At 30.5% G+C, this 20483-nt stretch overlaps 2 protein-coding genes across 6 annotated transcripts; both read right to left on the reverse strand.

The window, feature by feature from the left end:
- Nucleotides 1-614: 614 nt before the first annotated feature.
- LOC114878561 lies at nt 615-7673 on the reverse strand. The gene is made up of 5 exons (XM_029192487.2): nt 7247-7673; nt 6799-6866; nt 5703-6710; nt 5244-5573; nt 615-5150 (listed from the first exon to the last, which is right to left on the reverse strand). Exons 1-5 carry the CDS (start codon nt 7656-7658, stop codon nt 2712-2714), a joined length of 4257 nt encoding a protein of 1418 aa, XP_029048320.2. The 5' UTR covers nt 7659-7673; the 3' UTR covers nt 615-2711.
- Nucleotides 7674-9863: 2190 nt separating this feature from the next.
- On the reverse strand, nt 9864-19530 carry LOC114878563 (transcription initiation factor TFIID subunit 3). 5 transcript variants are annotated; one of them, XM_029192498.2, is made up of 11 exons: nt 18883-19530; nt 18521-18692; nt 18190-18432; nt 16681-17852; nt 15977-16543; nt 15619-15798; nt 15431-15531; nt 15095-15222; nt 12362-12456; nt 11103-11203; nt 9864-10875 (listed from the first exon to the last, which is right to left on the reverse strand). In XM_029192498.2, the coding sequence occupies exons 2-11, from the start codon at nt 18684-18686 to the stop codon at nt 10740-10742; spliced, it is 2889 nt and encodes a 962-aa protein (XP_029048331.1). In that variant the 5' UTR covers nt 18687-18692; nt 18883-19530; the 3' UTR covers nt 9864-10739. The 5 variants fall into 5 exon arrangements, with proteins under 5 accessions (XP_029048331.1, XP_029048329.1, XP_029048327.1 ...); XM_029192494.2 differs by having other exon boundaries at nt 10717-10875; nt 14886-15222; nt 18946-19530; XM_029192495.2 differs by having other exon boundaries at nt 10717-10875; nt 14886-15207.
- Nucleotides 19531-20483: the final 953 nt, after the last annotated feature.

Here is a 20483-nt window from a genome sequence, read left to right on the forward strand (position 1 = left end):
TACTTATTATTGTTTTTGTTTTTAAAAAGTTGTAGTTATATATTTTTAGTAGTATGTAATCAATGTGAAAACGTGAACAATATTACCGTTTGTATTACAATAGGTGCAAGTGTATGTTACGAAATAATTTAAAATGAAAAAAATATTCGCAATAACTCACGCTATATACATAAACATAAGGAAAAAAAAAGAAATACATAAAATATGGAAAATGAAACTATCACCTTATAAAACTAATATGAACATCGAGCACATCTAACATAAGACAGTGTGTTAAAAGTAATGTAATTTAATTATATTAACAGTAAGTATATTTATATCATAAGATATGGTGTATTTGAAATTCTGAGCTTTTTAAACAAAACATTTTTCAAATAATTCGAAAAAGTATAGTAATCATCCTAACGAAGAATTTATCAGCTTTTTGCTTTTTACATAAATTTCGTTTCATAAAAGATGTATAACATTCTTCATTATTTTTTTTCTTTAATGAAACTTAAAACGTCGAAAGATCTTTAATAAAGATTGTCTTTTAGAAAATGTCTAAGAATCAAAATGAAAATAAAACAATTATAAGAATGTTTCAAAACGATTGTTCAATCATACACATAATCTTTTGGTAAAATTATTATTATTATAAAATTTTTTATTTCATGTAGTATACTATTTTAATCTAACAAATTTCAGCTAGGTTTGGAACTGTTCAGATGATACAAATACTTTTTTTTTCTTCAGCATTTAGTACATAATACAATTTGTAATTCTGAATAAAAATAATGTTTAAATAAGCTTAATGTTATATTTCATAGAACAGAATATATTTTTCTCATGCGAATATTCCTTTCTTACAATATTTCTCGCTATTAAATAATGTTTCATATGCACAAATCTACACGATGCCATTTTGATTGGCCATTATTAACTGCACTGGCAGATATTTCATTATTAAGTGATCTGTTATCGTTTATTTTAAACCGAGCGAAAAAAGTTCATTGCGTTTCGTTTGTCGCTAACCTGTATTGTTAACTGTTAATTACTAATCAAACTAAATCAAAGATTCACGTCATAACAAGGACATAATACATGTACACCGAGCTTCTTGTCGGCTTTTATCCTTCATCGATTTTGTCGTATAAATAAAATTCATCGAGATACAGAAAGTGCTATTACATATTAATTTTGCTAGCAATATATTACTATGATTAGACTTCTTTTATGGTACACATGAAAAAAAAAATGCGCATACCATTATGGTACTGCACACTTTTTTTCTTTTTTTTTTTGAAATAACAATACAATGCTTTTTTTCTTTCGCTCTACAATACATATATAATAGAAGATTATCGTCCTTCTTTTTCACCGTTGAAATAATTGTTAAATAGCTTAATTTACATGTACAGAAAGTCTTTTTCCTTCAGTATTGATAATCTTCTTTCTCTTCTAATATAATTAGAAAAATGATTGCAAAGTAAAACTTTTAATTCGCGCAGAGTGTCAAGTTATAAATAATTTATATTTACACTTTCGCTTTGTTCTTTCAAACATTCATATACCTGTGTGTATAGCGCGTATACACATAAGTATATACATATACACGCATACAATCGTTCATACACAAATGCTTATATGTCTGCATACACACGTTCATACACGCGCAAACATACACATTAGAGAAATACTCAGGCACACTTATATATGTACATATGTATATAATTTAAACAAGATTCGTACGATTCTTTGAATAGATTAACGTATTCATTTATATACAATGCACAGCAATAATACGCTGATCCGTTTAATTTCTGATCACAAATTTGTACAAATTTTGTTTGTACATATCATATTGGTCACCTATTCTATAAATATTTATTCATCTTTTTTCATTCTTAGCAATACATGAGACGCCCTGGGTTTCATTTTCTTTTATAGCAAAATAATCTTTGCGATTCAATATTAGAAAGTGCTTTTAGACGATAAATACTAACTTCGTAGTTTAAATTTTCTTGTTAAGACTAATTACGTGTACAATTGCATGAAAACGATAGCAAATTTTGTCAATTACTAACAATTCTAACTGGTCTTTGGATAAAACACGACAATTAGTTCTATTCTGGTAATGTCTGACACATTGTATTCTTTTTTATAATTTAATGTATTGATACTAGGGATGTGCGGGTATCCGATATTACGGACTCGGACGGGCTCGGAAAGGATCGGGCGTACGATACATGTGTGCAGTCGGGTAGCCCGACTATTTCGGGTTCGGTCGGGTACAGTCGGGCTGAACCGGACGAGCTCCCGCGGGCCACGGCCCGCGATCCAACTTTCGTGTACTTGTTAATACTTGCAATAAGTATGTGCAAAATCTGTTTTATATGGAATTTTGAAATAAGATCATTTGGGAGTTCGTCCGAATCTGCCCGACTGTACCCGACCGAACCCGAAATAGTCGAGCTACCCGACCGCACGCATGTATCGGACGCCCGACCGAGGCCGCCCGATGTTTTCCGAACCGACCCGACTAGTCGGGCCGCACATCCTTAATTGATACGCGTCTCATATTTCTGTAAATTCGAATGTAAATTTACTATACTCACATTAGTTTGAATCCATACATTCGAGACCGTCAGCATGTAAGCTCAACTGTGCAGACTTTCCACGTCTAATCTAACAAGTAGATTGTACTACAGCTTAAAATAATGTTCATCTTTTCACGTTGACACGACAGTACTTGTAGTCGTAGTCGTCGTCGTCGTCGTCGATTGAGCCACCGTTGCCATTGTCATTAAAGTTAACGTAGTACCAAGAGCATTTTGCTCTGAAGTTCCTGGAACAATATCCTTTTCAACACACACTTTTTTCGATTCTTTCCGTTCGTCAGAAGAACTTGACTTCCTTTTGTGATTCGAACTCGACGAATGAGAACGACTCAATGCCGAATCAGCCGACCGATTACCGGACGACTTCTTCTGTCGATCCCTACTACCGTGGCTATGATGTCCGTCTCTTCTTTTCTCAGATTTCCTTTCACTGTCTTTATTATCTGCACGATCACTTTTATTAGAAACATTATAATCTCTCGGTAACGAAATCATTTTTAAAGTATTCCCTTTACTACTACTATTACTACTACTACTTTCTCCTGTTTTATTCTCGGATTTATTAGACTGAGGGCTACGATAATGATGCCTTTTGTGATCTTTATCGCGTCTATCTCGATCCCTTTTGTCTTTATGCCGTTGATTTCGAGAACTCTTATCGTTTCTGTGCTTTCTTTTAGATTCTGAATGTATCGTATGTACATCCGATGAAAATTTCGACGAATTCTCATCGCTACTACCATTTCTTCCGTTACTACTACTGTGTCTTTCAGTTTCTGTTGACGCCGATGTAGATATGATCGAAGAACAAGAAGAAGAACTAGCAATTTTTGTTACCGGTATCGAACCTTCCTCGCAGGAATTATCAGTAGTCGATGTACAAACCTTTTCATTTTTTGCTCTTTCCTTGGCTTCGTCCTCAGCCATTTCAATAAGCGCTTTCACCGCATTTTCGGTAGCGCATTCCATTTTTGACGTGAAAGCCATCGTGGTTTCCATCTCCAGTAATTGACAATATCGTTCTACTTTTGTCGTATCCTCTTTGTACTTTTGTTCGGCAATTTCAAAACTTTCTTTATGAATTTTTTCTAGCACCTCTTTCGAAGCCTCCGCGACGCCAATCCGTAGTGACTGACAGACTTCTTCAACGTCAGTTTTTGACTTATATATCGCAATCTCTAAAGCCTTGTCGACAACTTCTGTTGCATACGTTTTTGCGATCATTTGCCGTTGAGCTAATACGTCCTGCTCAAGGATAACGGTGCTGCCACAGTCGGTAATATTATGCTCCGTTGAACAAAGCTCCGAGGAAGTCAATTTTTTACTATCCTTCGAAGAACATCCCGAGATGTCATATTTATTTATTGACTTAGATTCGAGAACATTTGAAATGCTTTCTTTCACCGATGCGCTATTACTGCTAGATCGACCGTGATGACTACGATGATGATTATTACAATCATATTTCTTTTTCTCTCCGGAATGACTACTATTACTACTGCTGTGAGAATGATGACTGGATTTTTCATTGGACCGTCGACGATCTTCGTGTTTTCTATCAGATCTCTTGTCATTCCGTTTCTCGTTACTTTTTTGTTCTGCTGTATTATTCTTAGTACATTTATTATTAAAAATACTCGAACAATTATCATTACCCCCTCTCGAATTCTTTCTCTTGCTCGAAATCGAAGAATGCCTCGAGTGATCTCTACTTTTACGTTCCTCCTTACGTTTTCCGTGATGATCTGATTTCTTCAAATTTCCTTGATACTCAGCAGCTCTTTCTTTCGCTTTCTTCTCTTCGAGCGAATCCACGCGTTGACGATTTGTATTTTCCTTCTGTTCGTCCCCTATATTAGCAGTCTCTAAAAGTTTCTTATCCTTTATACGATGAGACGATTCGTTCCCGACACGTCCATGTCTAACGCTTGAATTATGCTGCGAGTCTGGGTAATACTGTTTTAATCTGACATGCCAGGCTATGCTCGAGACTGCAGAAACTGTTCTAAACTGATGAATTATGTTACGTGGTAAAAAGTAAATGTCATTGTCGTATAAATTTATTCTAGCATAGCGAATACCCTGTCTACGCAATTGATTCAACTTAGCATCCTCGACCCATTGTACACATTGTGATATTGGCGGTTCGTGAAGGTCTAGCTGCAATTTCTCAACTAGCTCAGGAAAATCAGCAGCATAGAAAGCCACAACGTCTTTTGTAATTCTGTTATACTCTGATGGTTGCCCACCATGAACGGCCTTGAGTATGCCAACCGCAGCTGTCGTCATTCTATCCAATCCATGGCCTACATGATCAGCGTGAGCCTTTGTACGATCCTCGAACATGTATTCACGTGCTTCGCTAAGACGTGGTAAATATTGTAGATTTCGTAATTCGTTAATGCCTGTTCTACGTCTCTTGCATGGACTTTTGTTGATATCCGCTGTTGGGACTAATTGTTCACCCGGTCTAATCCATAGAATTGGACCGTCATTTGATTCTTGAGGAGTATCCATTTTTACAACAGACAGTGGTCCCCAAGGCATGGTCTATAACAAGAACGGGGTAAAGAATATTACGCACTTATATATGCGTATAAACATTAAAATGGTATCTTAAACAATAACGCAGTTTGTATTTACCAGTTTTAAAAATGGATTTTCTTCTAACTTCTGCAGAAGATCCGGAAAATATCCACCAACTTCTTCGTGAACAGTACCCACGAGACTTATTTGGTGGAGAGGTCCGTACCTAACAGTACCATTACTGTACGCTTTACAAACTTGTTCCTTGTATTGAATCATTGTTGTAGTTTCTATATCACTGCTTCTTCCTAACACACCGTTTTTAACGGTTAACGTAGGATAATTATCTGCCATGTAATCCAAAAGATCAGGAAGATATGCGGCAGAATTATGTACTATTCCCATAACGTGATGGGCATAACCGTTTTCGTCTTCACCAAAAACTACCTGTAATATCGAAACTATTTTCCTTATTTGCTTTTTCGAACGATTATTATATTGATAGCAGCGATACCGTTTAAAACTAATTATAATGTACTTAATTTATTCTTAAATTATTTATCTATGTTTACGTACTCTGAAATACTCTTGAGCTAATTCTTCTATTTGTTCACGTGACAATGTATCAATTTCATCTTGATACATATGTACAACAGTGGCACCGCCGTTAGGATAAGTTTCTATATGAATGTACTTTTTATACTTTAGGCCTTCTAACAATTCATTTTTTACCGGTGCATTGTGTAGCATTTTATAATTTTTCGTTTGTAAATTTAACCTGAGATTTTCGTTTGTAGATTTTGAGAATGGTTGAGACATTGGTTTATTACTTAACGAAACGATACTACGATCTCGTTTACATTGTACACCAATGCTTGCTCGTTTTATTTTACTTCGCTTGTAACATCGCGAACAATAGCGTCGTTCATTGTGTTCCTTGCTTCGTTTCTCTCGTGACGACGAGTACGATTTAGAATGTGAATTCGAGGAAGTAGAGCCAGCACAGTTTATCGGTTTATCATGGGACAATACAGTATCTGTACGTCCACCTATTGTCACAGGTATATTATCACTAGCCCATTCAGATTTGAGTATACTCAATTGCTCTTGAGTATCAGTCAATTCTGTTTTAATTTCAACCTCTGATTTTACTTCTCTGTGAATAATATCCGTTTGTTTATCCATCTTTTCTTCTTCGTTTGATTTTATTTGTTTAACGGGAACGTGTTCGTCGGTATTTTCTAATTGTCCGCAAAACGAATAAGACAGATTTTTATTCATTTTAGCGGCTAAATTATTTGTATTCTCTGCGTCATATTTTGCTGTATCCATTACGATAGTTGAAATCGTAATTGGCGACGCCATACTACTGGGAAGAGTTGTATTAGGAGTATTCGGACTATCAGAAACTCTTGGAGGATAATCTGGACTTCTTGGACTGCTAATCATTTCACCGCTACTCTGAGGACTTTCCCCTAATTGAGGCGTGTTACTGTGTTCGAAATTTATACATCCTTCTAATTTTGTTGGCAATGCGAGCATCCCACTAGATACAGTTGTATCTTTGTTACATATTGAATCGACCTATTAAATAACAAATATATTAGTTATGATTGTCCAAGTTTCGTGAAGTAAATTTTATATTTTCATATAATTTCTTGTAGATGCATACATGGACAGGATGTTGAATTGGTTCTATCAATGTTTTTCTTAATTCATTGTTGCAATAATCCGGATTCCCTATAATATTGATTTAAGTAATTAAAGTATATACAGTAATTATTCTTTTAGATAATTTATAAAATTCTCATATACTATATATACATGTATACATATATACGTGCATACATATATCACGGATTCACTGTTTCAACACTTTATCTAGCATTGGATTTTATTAAATTAGATTTATTTATATTCAGTCTTTTGTTTACGCTATAATCAATGTTACATAAACAATAATATATTATGTCTGTTAAATTAATTGTAAACAATATCTTCATCTATATATACAAACATCAACATAAATTTTATATCATATGTAATTCTTAATCTTTAAATATATTACGAGTAAAGATATAAATATTTATTTAACAGTAAATAACAACGAAAGATATTACCGTCTGGCTGTTCAGAAATACAGGCAATACTATCCAGATCATTCTTCTGGCTGGACATATTGTGTGCCTCCACGGGTGATATATGTAATTTAGCGTTGACAGTAGGTTTATAATTATTATGATCTTGCACATCACCAGAGGAGCTCATGAAAATTATATTTTTTTGTAATTCCTTTTCTTCCGTGTTTGCGTTAAACGATGACGCTGTAGAGAAAATCGTGGGCGTCTTGGTAGAATGTAAAGCGAGATTGTCCGAAAAATCGTTTGTCTCTTTAATAACACTATTCCACGTTGTTCTCGGCACTTTTAAACTAGTTGTTTCCGTTTGTATTGGTTCAAATACTTGCTGAATCGTGTTATTTACATCACATCGTTCATTTGACACAATACCCGTACTAGTTTCGGATGCCATCTTGATTCTGTGAGCAATGTCCTGAACATAACGATACTACGCAACATTTGATTGGATATTTCTTAGCCGCCTTTCGAATAGACCTTATTCTATTCGTCTGAAATCGGATAAAGAGTGGGGGTAAAACCAGTAGATATAGAGGTACCATGAAGATTTTTATTCATTCCACTCTTCTACCGCCAATCTTGTTTCCTTCGCAATTTTTTGATTATAAAATATATCATAGCTCTTTACAATTCTTATGTTATGTATTACATAGTTATAGACATTTCAAATTACAATGTTAATCATTTTGCAATAAAAGATTTGATAAAAATTATTCTTCGTGAATATTTCATTTTATCGCTAATGTTGAAACTTTAATTAAATTTAAATAACATTTGATAATAAATAAATAATGATGTTTAATGGCCTTGAAACTTGAAAATGATACTGATGCAAATACTTTTCAGCTTATACGAATTTTATAAATATTTATCTTGAAGTAGAAAAGTCTTATATTTTATTTATTAATATTTTCATACATGAAATTTCTATAGTTTTATCGTGTTGCCATCAATCGATAGCTATTCTTGTAATTGTATGTTTAATGGCATTGTTTATTATTTCATAAAAATAGGTAGCTCAGTTGTTAAAATATTTTGTTATTTATCTATTGTAATTATATAAACTTCCAAATGTCAAAATGTATAATTTTATATTAAATACCATTTATGATTCGAGTAAAAAATTTATTTACATTCATATTTATGAAAATTCCCATCCAGGATTCATTTCTATACATTGTTTAGCTGCGAAATTATTTTATTCTATTTTTCTTCATTTTATTATAAATACATTATTACCATCATCATCTTCAATACAATGTTATTACTTATTTTGTAAATTAAGTTTCGATACAAAACTATAAAGCATAATATTTATTATATATAAACATTTTTATTCATTTTAATCTTGACTTTATAAGCCTGTTTGTATCGTAACATACCATCTAATAACAAAAGAAATATGCTCTTTAAATTATATATATAACGATGTTTAATATATTACTATATTAAAATTAAAATTAATCCTAACAACTTTTGAATTTGACTATTATATATAAGTTTAAATTTACAAATACATTATTTACTGCTTGAACAAAATTTAATTTTACTTTTCTCCATAAAAAAAAAACAATAAATGAATGTTACATTTGAATTTTAGATCGCTTAATTGAATTTTGATTCTTATCACATTGAGACCCAATTGTTTAACTAGATTCTGTATTAATTTTAGCACAGCTATATCTGAATATATTATAGTTACATTTTTGTAATATTTCTTTTATGTATAATAATTAAATTGTATATAAATGATTATTATAAATAATAAATTATATTACAAATAATATTTAAATTACATCTCGTTTATTTATCAATATTTATTGTCAATGAAATGAATAAATTTATATATTTAGGCATTTATTAATAGCCCGAAATGTGTAAATTTATCCATGAGGGTTTCAATGTGGTAAGTGGTGTATTAGTTGTTTTGCAAAAACAAGCAGATATATTATGCTCTGATATGCTCAGAAAAGTTTGAAAAGAAATATGTCAAATATGGTTTTAATTAATATAGTAAAGGAACTTGATAGAAAATAATTAGAATTAAGAAATTATTATTACAAGCGGAAAGCGGCCAGTCACACGACTTTATAATTACAATTGCAATGGTCCATGATCATGGAATTGTTAGAATGCATTCAACACAAGTGACACAATTTATACAGTAATTAATTATATAAAAACTTTTGCATTAAAAAAGCATACAATAGAAATTTTTACTACACAGAGCATCTAAAAAAAGAATCTTCACTATGAAAACTATGAATTTTTCATGTCAAAAGAAATAAAATAAAAATTCTCATGAATTTGTAAGTTTAGGACTTTACTCGCTAATCTTCAATAATTCATGTTTCGAAGATGAAGTTATAAATTGTAAAAAATGATAAAGAACTTTTTGATTTCTATTGGCATGAAAAATTTTCATTTTCCATGTACACTTCCTTTGGATACTCTGTATGTTAGATTATTACTTTTAACACGTTGATTGCGTTTTTGATGCACAGGGAAAATATATAATAGATTTCAGATTCATTTGCGAACACAATACCCAATATTACATACTTGCCTTAGAAGTGATTTTTCAAATGATATATAAAACATAAAACATTTCCATGATACAATACGCTTTGGTTACCACAAATAATATATCTTACTTAAATGTTGATACAAAATAAAATATCTCGAACAATGATAATATTTATTTCTACAAACATTGTTTCAATTTTTAAATTATATATAATTAATATTAAATATACACAAAGAATCTATAAAACTCGATCATTTATGGCACAATATTTTTCTGAATTAATATATACACATTAATATATATGTATATATTAAAATTAAGCCTATCTATCATATAATCTTTTTACAAAGTCCATGAAATAATTTTTAAATAATTTACTGAAACAAATTCAGTATAAATACAGAAGTACAAAAAATATTTTTATTTTATTGTTTGCATAATCCTTTTCTACATGTTCGGAAATATTTTATACTATAATGATATTAATACAATATCATTTCCATGTATCTTTTACTATAAAAAAGAAAGAAGAAAAAGATACTGTGTTTTTGTTTTTTTTTTTTTTTTTTTTTTTGAAAATAATGTTACGAAACTCAAGTTTAGTATTTGTATAAATTTCTTTTTATTAGCTATCAACGTGTTAAAATTATCTGAATCTATTTTAACGATCACAAAAGGTAACATTTTCTTTTTTTAAATCAACTGAATTGCACTATCTTTTATCTTTCTACTTTTCTTCTTTACAGCCTTAACTTTCACGATAGTCTTTCCAGCTTTTCCCTTAGTAGATACAGATTTATCTTTTAATGATTTCATTTGTAATTTCATTTCTGTTTTCGGTAATTTTTTGTTTTTTATACTCTTTACACTGAGCTTGCTGTCTTTTTTAACTTTGGTTGCAGTTTGAATCGCTATGCCGGATCTTACACAAGACCCGGGTAGCTTGTACTAGGCAGTAACTTTCACCTTTTTCTTCCTCTTTTTCTTCTTCTTATCGTGATGAAGCTCTTGTTTTTTCGCTATGCAAAAACGGCAATACCAATCTTCATTTTCAGCTGGTGGCACTTGCATACCAACGCATACCCTGAATCATTTAAAATACACAAACTAAGTATGAAATGTAATTATAAGTTAATTATAGTGTGGTAATTATACGAGAAACTAACATCTTCTTCCTTCCTGTATTTTATAAAACAAACATTGCAAAAAAAGAAACAAATTATAGGTGGTATGATTTTTGTAATCAGGGAAATTATTTAAACCAAGTGTGTACTCATGTGTTTGTTTATAAACGTTTAATCTTTTACTTACCAATGATACCAGGCATCGCAATCATCACAACCAACCATAGGAGATCCATCATCCTGGTTGCCACAAGCAGGACATATCCAAACTTGAGTACCACCTTGATCCTAAAAAACTCATATTACAATAAAAACACAACATATTTTGCTTTTATTATATTTATGAATAACCCAACCCATCTTTTGTACCATCTTAAAATATAGAAACATATTAAATAGTATAAAAACTAAATAATTTCTTATATTTATGTATGACAAAAATTTGTATATCTTATAGTATATAAAATAATTAACAAACGTTATATTTATTGAAATATTCTTATGTAAAACATATAGCAATTTATAAACATAAGTATGATGTATCGAAACTAAAAATTGTAATGCATGACTGATGAGATATAAATATGTAAGATGCTTAATAAATAAGATGTTACAGCAGGTTTAATGAAGATGAAATGGTTTTAAAATTAAACAATTATAACTATTCTGTAATAGTACATTATATATATCTAATAAATACTATTAGATTCAAGTTGTGGTGTATAAGAATAATGATATGTAAATACACCATTTACTTTTGATATTACATACATGAATAATAGGAAAGGAATAACACGTTATGTATAAAAATTAAGATTTTGGCTTGTGGTAATTAAATTTTCACTTGGCCCGCAAATAGAAACAAATATAATAATTTAATATTTGATGAGTTACTTAAAGGACCAAGTTCGTTAAGCCAAGATTATAGAGTTACTTAATTTTCCCTATCGGATTCACCCTTCTTATAGTTGCACATTTTTGTCACAGTTACAACTATAAATTGAAATTGTATATGTTACTTTTAAAATTTTTATAAATAAACGTTAATGTTTAAGGCAATTACATGTATAAGACAATGCAATGTATAAACATCAAGACAGAAGTTATGTTCCAAGTTCATTAATAATAAATATGTAAAGGAATGAAAAATCGTCTCAACCTTGACTTGACAATTTTCTGGATACATTAATGATATTAAAATTTTATTATAGAATCATAATTCTGAAGTGTCTTATAATAACATGTGTTGTAATAAGCTTTTCATGGAAACTTCAAACTAAATACTAAAAAATTGTCTAAGATCATAAATTCAGGCAAAAACTAAACTGAACACAGGAAATCATACACATGTAGTTTTAATTCAGTTAGAGCAAATAGGAAATAGACTGTTTTATCGTTTTAAAAGGAGTACCTAACGACTTTTGTGTAAAATGGGAATGTACTCACCACAGTAGTGGTCGGTGTTGGGGGCAACACGATCCTGCCATTTTCTTTGTCTTCCTTAGCATCATCCTTTTTAAGAGCTGCATCTGCTTTCGTCTCTGTACCGTTAAAACCGTTGGTTATATTCCTAACTGTTTTGCATGCTTTGTTTAATGACAACATGCAAATTGCATGCAATCAATCAATTCTTCCTATTTTGCAGATTCTTTAATATTTCCCCTTTTGTATTGCAATATTTGTTTGTCAAATTGATGATTACTTGTCAATGTTCTCCTCTTATTTAAATTTAAATGTGCAAATCTTTTTGTAACGGTAAAACAAACAGTAAAGAACACTTACTGTCAAATACACCATTCACATCTCTTTGAATAAGTATTGTGTTTATTTTAGTAATAATTAACTGCTTTGCTTTTAAAGCACGTTAAATGCAAATTAAATTTCAAATCTCTGTTTTTAACATTAACTTTGTGCAAAAAAGTAGTACATTAATGGGATTTGTAAATTTTTTCCTTACATTGCATTTCAAATATGTAATTCCAACGTGTAAGGAAGTCTAACAGTACTTTAGGGTCTTTAGATGTTTTCACATTGCATGTCATTTCAAAATTTAATGTATAATAATACATTCTTATTAAACGTATAGAGGAAATCATTCTTTTTTACAAAAAACAACAACTGTGTAACAAATATTCTATAAAAATATATAGAATCTTTAGGTGCTGTACAATTGTTTAAGAAAGCATGTATTACAATATTGTACATCAAAATTACATTAACACTTATCTACATGCATATAAGCCACAAACTTCGTTAACAGAAGTATGGTATGTTAAGTTGTTAACTTAAATAATTAGTTAAATAAAAAAGAAGTATTTTCTATAATTACATAGATGCGCAAAGAATTATTTAATACATTTAAAAAACAATTAGATGTCAGAATATTTTCTAATTTTCATAACTAATTCAAATCACAGTTGTACTGTACACAAAGGGAGTGTAATTTTATCACTCAAATCATGCAATACTGTTATTTAAATTATAAAACTAGAAAAAAAAAAATTACTTTTGTATCAGCAATATTTATCCTCACTTGAAAAGTATAAAGAGTATTTCAGTAGTCTGAAATATACTAAACACATTGCAAAAATATTTGTACTGAATCAGTGTAAAACTTTTTATGGCTTATAGGCATCTAAAATAAACATCTTTTTCTTTTTAATCTAATCCTTGAAGTGTAGAGATAAATATTTAATTAAATATGGATGGATGTGTGTTACCGTAAAAACTTTAAAAAATGTTTTCTTTCATTTAAATGTAACATGATAAAATTTATACTGCTTTATGTATAAATTATTATTTCTATGAAACATTCAATGAACTCAATTATCATTTTTAAAAATCTTGCTTCAATTATGTTAAACACGTATTTTCGTAAAAATTTTGTAATTCTATTACAAAAACCCTCTAGAAAAAAATATCACTTTGTATTTGTATTTTAGAAGAAAGTATCAAAAGAAGAAGAAGTTTAAGACCCAGTTGAGCAGTAGTGCAATATGCGAAAGATCTTAAAAGTTGATTTGTCGTATAAAAATGTTTAAAATACAGAATAATTACGTTTTAAGATTTTTTCTACGCGTAAAGTTCCACCTATATGAAGATGATAGAAGTGTTAAAATTTACAATTAAGTAAACTTATAACCACAACATGAAATACATAACAAATCTAATATAAGCTATAAGATCGTTCTAAATACAATTTAGAGAAACGTAACTATATAATAAAGCAGGCCAAATGAAAATTATACCATCACCGCAAGTCATAAATGCATAGAAAGTAAAATATGAAATACTGGGAAATAGGAAGTTTTGGAATGAGGTGAAATTTGAACAGTATCGATGGGTTGAGTTAACTGTTGCAATAAAAGTAATATCAATTATATATAAAATGATGTTAGATATATGATGCTCAAGTGAAATTTTTGTCAAAAATTTAAATCAGCTATTTGAAATCCACTCCGATTTATGCATTTCTTTTTGTGATAAAGTATATTATATAATTTTAGATAATGAAGATAAGCAATTATGATTGATAAATAACTAATCTGATATGAATTATTTATTACTATGTGCGAACGAATAATAGAATAGGGTTGTCACTTAGGCTTATTCATGATTTTCTTTGATATGAAACTCCTTTTACTTAAATAAATAAAATTCTAGTTATAATCATCACAAAAAAACTTTAATAAGATGCAAATGTTTATAATCAATTTATAGCAATATGTATATAAAGAAAAAATTACTTTGTACTAAGATCATGAACTAAAAGCACAAAGAATGATATTAATACAACAAAAATATAGAAAATTAAATACGAAATTATTTCTTTAGATCCATAAGCAGTGACATCCCTAAGCATGAGATTTTAAATTTAATTTCGATAATTCATTTTTTAACACATAAGTATTTGAAAATATAACGTTTCTTTATATTTGAAATATATTTTTACCATATAAAACGTACTTACATAATAATATGGTGGTTGTTGTGGCGTCATAGGAGGTAGGAGTTTGGGAGCAGGATCAAAGTGAGGAATCTCTCTTGGAGGTAAGGCTTTGAAGAGAGATTTCTTTGCTCGAGGAACTGTTGCAAGTGGCACACTAGTAAGACTAGCAGAGAAAGTATCTGTAGGAAGAACAGGACTTCCATCTAATGTTCCCTCCTCTGTTTTCTTACTTGCCAACTTTTGTTTTGGTGGTCGCGTTACTAGTGCTGATATTTTTGCTAACTCTGGGCTTGGTTCTCGTTTTGTTTCCTCCTCAGGCTTCTTCAGCAATGTTTTTATAGTTCTATAACACAGTTCCCTAATAATAATATATGCGTCATTAAATGGACAGAAATGTATTCAATAAAACCCATGTACTCTATACTTCTATATTAACGTAAAATCAAAAAGGAATAAACAAAACATACTACATTAATATGATAGTAAACACAGCTTCAAAATACTACAAAAAATTATAAACTGTAAATAAAAAGATGAAGAAAAAAAAAAATTAGTTATAAACTTACATCTTTTTCATCGGAGTACTATCAGGCGTTGGTGGTCTTGGAGAAGCTGTCCCTAATTTTAGTGTTATTTTTGGCACAGCTTCTGAATTCTTATCTTCCTTCTGCGACAAAATATAAAATTTGTCATTTTATATTACATATACATAATAAAAGTAAAATAAAAACATAATAAATTTTACTTGTTGTACCTCTTTTTCTTTTCGCTTATCTTTCTTTTCCTTCTTTTCTTTAATTTTATCTAATTTTTCTTTTTTATCTATCTTATCTTTCTTTTCTTTTATTTTTTCACTTTTCTCCTTATGTTTCTCCTTCTTCTCTTTTTTCTTCTTTAATTTCTCTTTCTTTTCCTTTTTATGTTCCTTTAATTTCTGAAAATAAAAATCATATGCAATAAATAACTGTTCAGGAACAATGTCATTTTCATTTAATTTCTTATTCGCTTCAATTTTTGTATAACTTTTATTATATGTACATTTATCTTACATATAATTACTTGATAAATGTCGAAACATAAGAGAGAAAAATTGAACCGAAGCAAACAATTACCTTATCATTTTTATCCGGTTTTTCAATTTGGGGACTTTTTGAAAGTAATAACGGCACGATAGGTACTGGTGTAGAATACGTAATTGGTGCTGCAAGTGCGGATGATAATGGTGGTGCAACAGTATTTGTAGGAACTGGTGTGACAATCTCTTTGTCCTGCTTAACCACCTTTAGTTTATCTCCTTTTTCTTTCTCTATTTTTTCATGTTTTGTTACTGAAGGCATAGCTTCGGTAGACGAAGGTGCTGAAGAAGGTTTCTCACGTTCAACAGATTTATGTTTCGGTAAGGTTGACAAATCTTCTGATTTTTGTGGTAAATTTAGAAAACGAGGCGGTAAAGGTAAATTTGGCATTGCTGGATGGGGACCAGTAGTACCTCTTCCTAAAGGTAACGGAAACCTGGGGAACATAGGATGTGGTATTAAACCAGGTGCCGGAGGAAACGCCGGAAAAAATGGAAACGGAAGCGGGAAACTTGGATCTTTCGACAGTTGAGGTTCAGGTGCCTGTGGAGTTTTTGGCCGATCTAATACATCCAGTTCTGGAACGTCGTTGGTAAGCTTTGTCTGAAAAATGGTAATCGCGTATCGGCGATGTCTTTCGCCATCTTCAAGCAATTAATGGTGCTCGCACGTACGTGCACGCACGCACATGTGTATATGTGTTACCATGTTACACTATATAGAAAGAAAAACCAGCTTACCTTTTTCGGACTAACGCAACGTTTCGGACTTCTTGATTTTAACTCCTTCTTTTTACTGATCTTTTCTTTTTTCTTTTTCTTATGATCTGTAGGAGTAGTGGGCATATTTAGTTCAGGGGTTCTTGGCGTACTCGGAGTTCCTGGTGGAGACATATCATCAAACATGTACACATCAGATTCTGGACTTGGTACATCAGTTAATTCTCCTCCATCGGGTTGAAGGTGGACATCCGGTGTATGAGGTGTCTTCTTTTCTTCTCTCTTCGCATCATTATCATTACTAATTGTTTGCTTATCAATATTTTCATCTATTATTAAACCTGGCGAACTTTCCCTTGAATCGAGTTCCTTGTATTTATGTTGCTCTGATATGTCTTTGTCCTTATCCTCCCGTGGTTTTGAAATCTTCTTAAAAATATTTAATTTTTGTTTATCCGGCTCTGATGGTAATTTATCAATGTTATCCTCCTTTCTTTCAACCGCTGTAGATCCATCGACAAGATCAATTACTTTCTCTGTTTTTGCCTTTGGTTGTGTAACTTTTTGCAATTTTGGACTACCACTAGCTTTAGGTGACATCAGTTTTGGAGTTGATGGTCTACTCGATGAACTTGGCATGGCGCATTGTGCTTTTCCACCTCCAGGCTTCAAAGGTTTTAATTTAGCTAATTCTTTCATACCAGCTAATTTTTTAATTTTATTGTTATCTATCTTGTCTGGTTTAAATAATTCTTTAGCACGATTTTTCTTTTTATTCTCTTTATCGATTTTACCGTCTTCTAATCCTTTCTTTATAATCTTTTTAGGTTTCTTATCATATTTTAGTTCGGGTGGTACCATGGGATAAGAACTAGGCTGTGGTGAATCTGAGCGAGTTTGATGAGGTGTTCTTGCTTCAGGTAATTTTCCTTCTCGGGCAGGTGATAAAAAACCAGAAGTAGTCATCATTACACTATGAATTTCACGCAATGGTCTGCCTTCTTCTAATACTTTTACACGCTTCACTATAGGACTTTCATATGAAACAGGATCGCCTGGTCGCTTAAAAACTACTTGTGGTGACATTCTGTGTGGAGATGCATTTGTAGAATTATTGATTGGTGTTGTATTGTTCGATGCTACATCAGCGGTACCATTTACTAAATTTTCTGATTTTTCTGCCACGTACTCTTCTGTAAAATAGTAATTTACTTCATTTTATCTTATTCTCATATTTAAATTTTTCGTACAATTTTTTGTTACTTTAGTTATTTTAATAAATGTACATCGGGTTACTAAACATTAAGATTTGAAGTATTGCAGTTTTGTATTTATTGATGAAATAAACTTAATTAAAGCATAAAGAAATTAATATCATCTTCCATTGTTTAGTTTCAATAATACTGTACATGTTACACTTAATTTTAACATATTCCGATTTAAAAATATAAACAAATAAGTATTTCAGCAGTTTAATTTATAATTTATATAACAAAGAATATGTATTAATATAATTAGTACATATTTTACCTTCAGTACCAGGATACATAGCTGGTAAATGTTCATGTATATGTACTGGTCTTGTTACAACCTCTCTACTTCCAGGTTTTAGAAAGTTCAAATGATTTTCTCGTCGGATTGGAAATTTAGGTACTGCTATAGAACATTGAACAGACTCTACATTTTTAATGTACTCGGCCAATTCTTGCACATCAATGTTCATATGGCGAAATGCTAAACCTAAATCATTTATATTAGCTTCTGTTCTTCCCACTGAAAAAAATTTTAACTTGAAATATATTAACGTTCAAAAGGTATTATGTTTTATAACAGACATCTTGATATTTTTTTAAATACTTACAAATTTCTGCATACTGATGAGTAAGTTTAGAAATTCGTAAAATATATTCTTGCATAAGATCAACCATAAATTCTAATGGCGTAGAATTAATAGAATGCCATCCAATTGTCTGGCAAATTTGGGCAACAACCATTCTTAAAACACCTCTGCTATATTCTGTTGACATTTTTAACTATAACAGAAACAATGAAACTTGCATTAATAGTAAAACCTGTCAAAAATGTTTATAAAAAATTTCAAACAAATCTATTAAAAATCTTAGTGTATTTTTAAATATTTGTATAAAATAAATAACAAGATTTATACATGTATGATATAAATACAAGAATTACATATAAATTAATTTGTGCAATTTTACTTACCAATGTAAAAGAAACTGTACAAGATTTTATCAATTTTTTAGCTTATTATACTAGAATACATACATTTTTATTACACTATTTAACTTCATTTAGCACTTCGGTGTTAACTTGTGCAATTCACTTTGATAATAATACATATTTTACTTGTGAAACGTAATGAAATGTAAATAACACAATAGGCACAAAACGTAATACGTCTTCACCGCCTTCACATCTTCCTTCGAACGTATTTTTACTCCTCCATAACCACCGATGCATATTAGAATATACCGTACACCATGATGGCGGAAGGTTTCTTCAGTCATGAAAGTAAAAAAAGTAGCGTCATTTTAGTTCTACTTGAGCCCATTTATAATGTTAATGTGTAAGAAGTTGTCAGATTAAAATTTTACAGTCGTTTAATTATTATCATTTTATTGTATAGATTTATATAATGTTTAATTGCACAAGCACAATTTTATATGAACACAAATTTACTCTACAAAACATTTTATTACGAAAATTTAATTTGCACAGAAACACTACTTTTCGATCCACAGAAAAATTGTGAGAAATTATATTCCATATTTATTTGTTTCTATTTATAAATTGTAAAACAGAACTATTATTTTAATGTTTCAATGTTTATTACGTCCATAAACTACTAATAAATAGAATGGCGACTCTGGAAACTATACACATAGCGATCATAGTATATACACCGTCCGCCATACTGCTCCTGCGCAGTACGAGCCAATCAGAGTCAACATGCGCAGAGCGAACGAACATTCATTTTTTGAAAAGTATTGAAGAGAAGCACCCTCGCATATTATGAATTAATATTTTATCTAATAGAATAAATATAGTCCAATACATATAATAAAGATTTGAAGAGATCTAGTATGTATGTTCAAAAGGTTCTATGAAAATGACCAACTGAATTTCTTTACAAAATTCAACATACCTGTTCATAAGATTGAACGAAAAAAAAAAAAAGAAAAAAGAGAATCTTATAAACTGAAGCATATATTTCTTGAGTTACTCTCATCAATTTTATAACAATAAAAAGATAAAATTCTCTTATTTTGAATGTATAATTTTCTAGCTAAGAACTTTTCGTTTTTAACGTAAATTTTGAAGAAGACAAATCAACTTCCGGCCTGAAGCTATTTAGATCATGTTACAGGAGATTGAAAGCGAGTACTACTCGTACACATGTATGTATATCTTTTAGTCTGCTTTCCTTCTGACCGATTACCTTTCCCACGGCGGCTTATAGGAACATAACTACGTTTATATTACAGTCTGCCGTGTGCATTTAGTCACACGAGCATGCACATGCACGAATAAGCTTAACATACAGATCACTATGAGAAATTCTTATTGCGAGGGCGATTGTCTGTTGCAATCCTAAAACAACGGCGCTGATCTAGTTTGAAAATCGAACGAGTAAAATTCTCTCTACCGAACTTCACTGATTCGATGACCTAAATATATATTTTACAGTCATTCGTGAATGTTTTTCAAAACCAACAATTGGTTTTATTTTTTAAAACAAATTATCTACATTCAAGAGCAAAGGTTGAATAATAATTATATGAAATACTTTAAATTTAATTGAA

Source organism: Osmia bicornis, chromosome 11 (assembly GCF_907164935.1).
Source record: "Osmia bicornis bicornis chromosome 11, iOsmBic2.1, whole genome shotgun sequence".
In the NCBI taxonomy this organism is placed as follows: domain Eukaryota; kingdom Metazoa; phylum Arthropoda; class Insecta; order Hymenoptera; family Megachilidae; genus Osmia; species Osmia bicornis.

Coding starts and splice junctions, on each gene's coding strand:
- LOC114878561 (XM_029192487.2), bottom strand. CDS start 7,658: ATGGCATCCGAAACTAGTACGGGTATTGTGTCAAATGAACGATGTGAT. Junction 6,867..7,246: donor TATTTCTGAACAGCCAGACG/GTAATATCTTTC, acceptor TCAATATTATAG/GGAATCCGGATTATTGCAAC. Junction 5,574..5,702: donor TAGCTCAAGAGTATTTCAGA/GTACGTAAACAT, acceptor TCGATATTACAG/GTAGTTTTTGGTGAAGACGA.
- LOC114878563 (XM_029192494.2), bottom strand. CDS start 18,686: ATGTCAACAGAATATAGCAGAGGTGTTTTAAGAATGGTTGTTGCCCAA. Junction 18,433..18,520: donor TCATCAGTATGCAGAAATTT/GTAAGTATTTAA, acceptor AATTTTTTTCAG/TGGGAAGAACAGAAGCTAAT. Junction 17,853..18,189: donor TATGTATCCTGGTACTGAAG/GTAAAATATGTA, acceptor ACTATTTTACAG/AAGAGTACGTGGCAGAAAAA.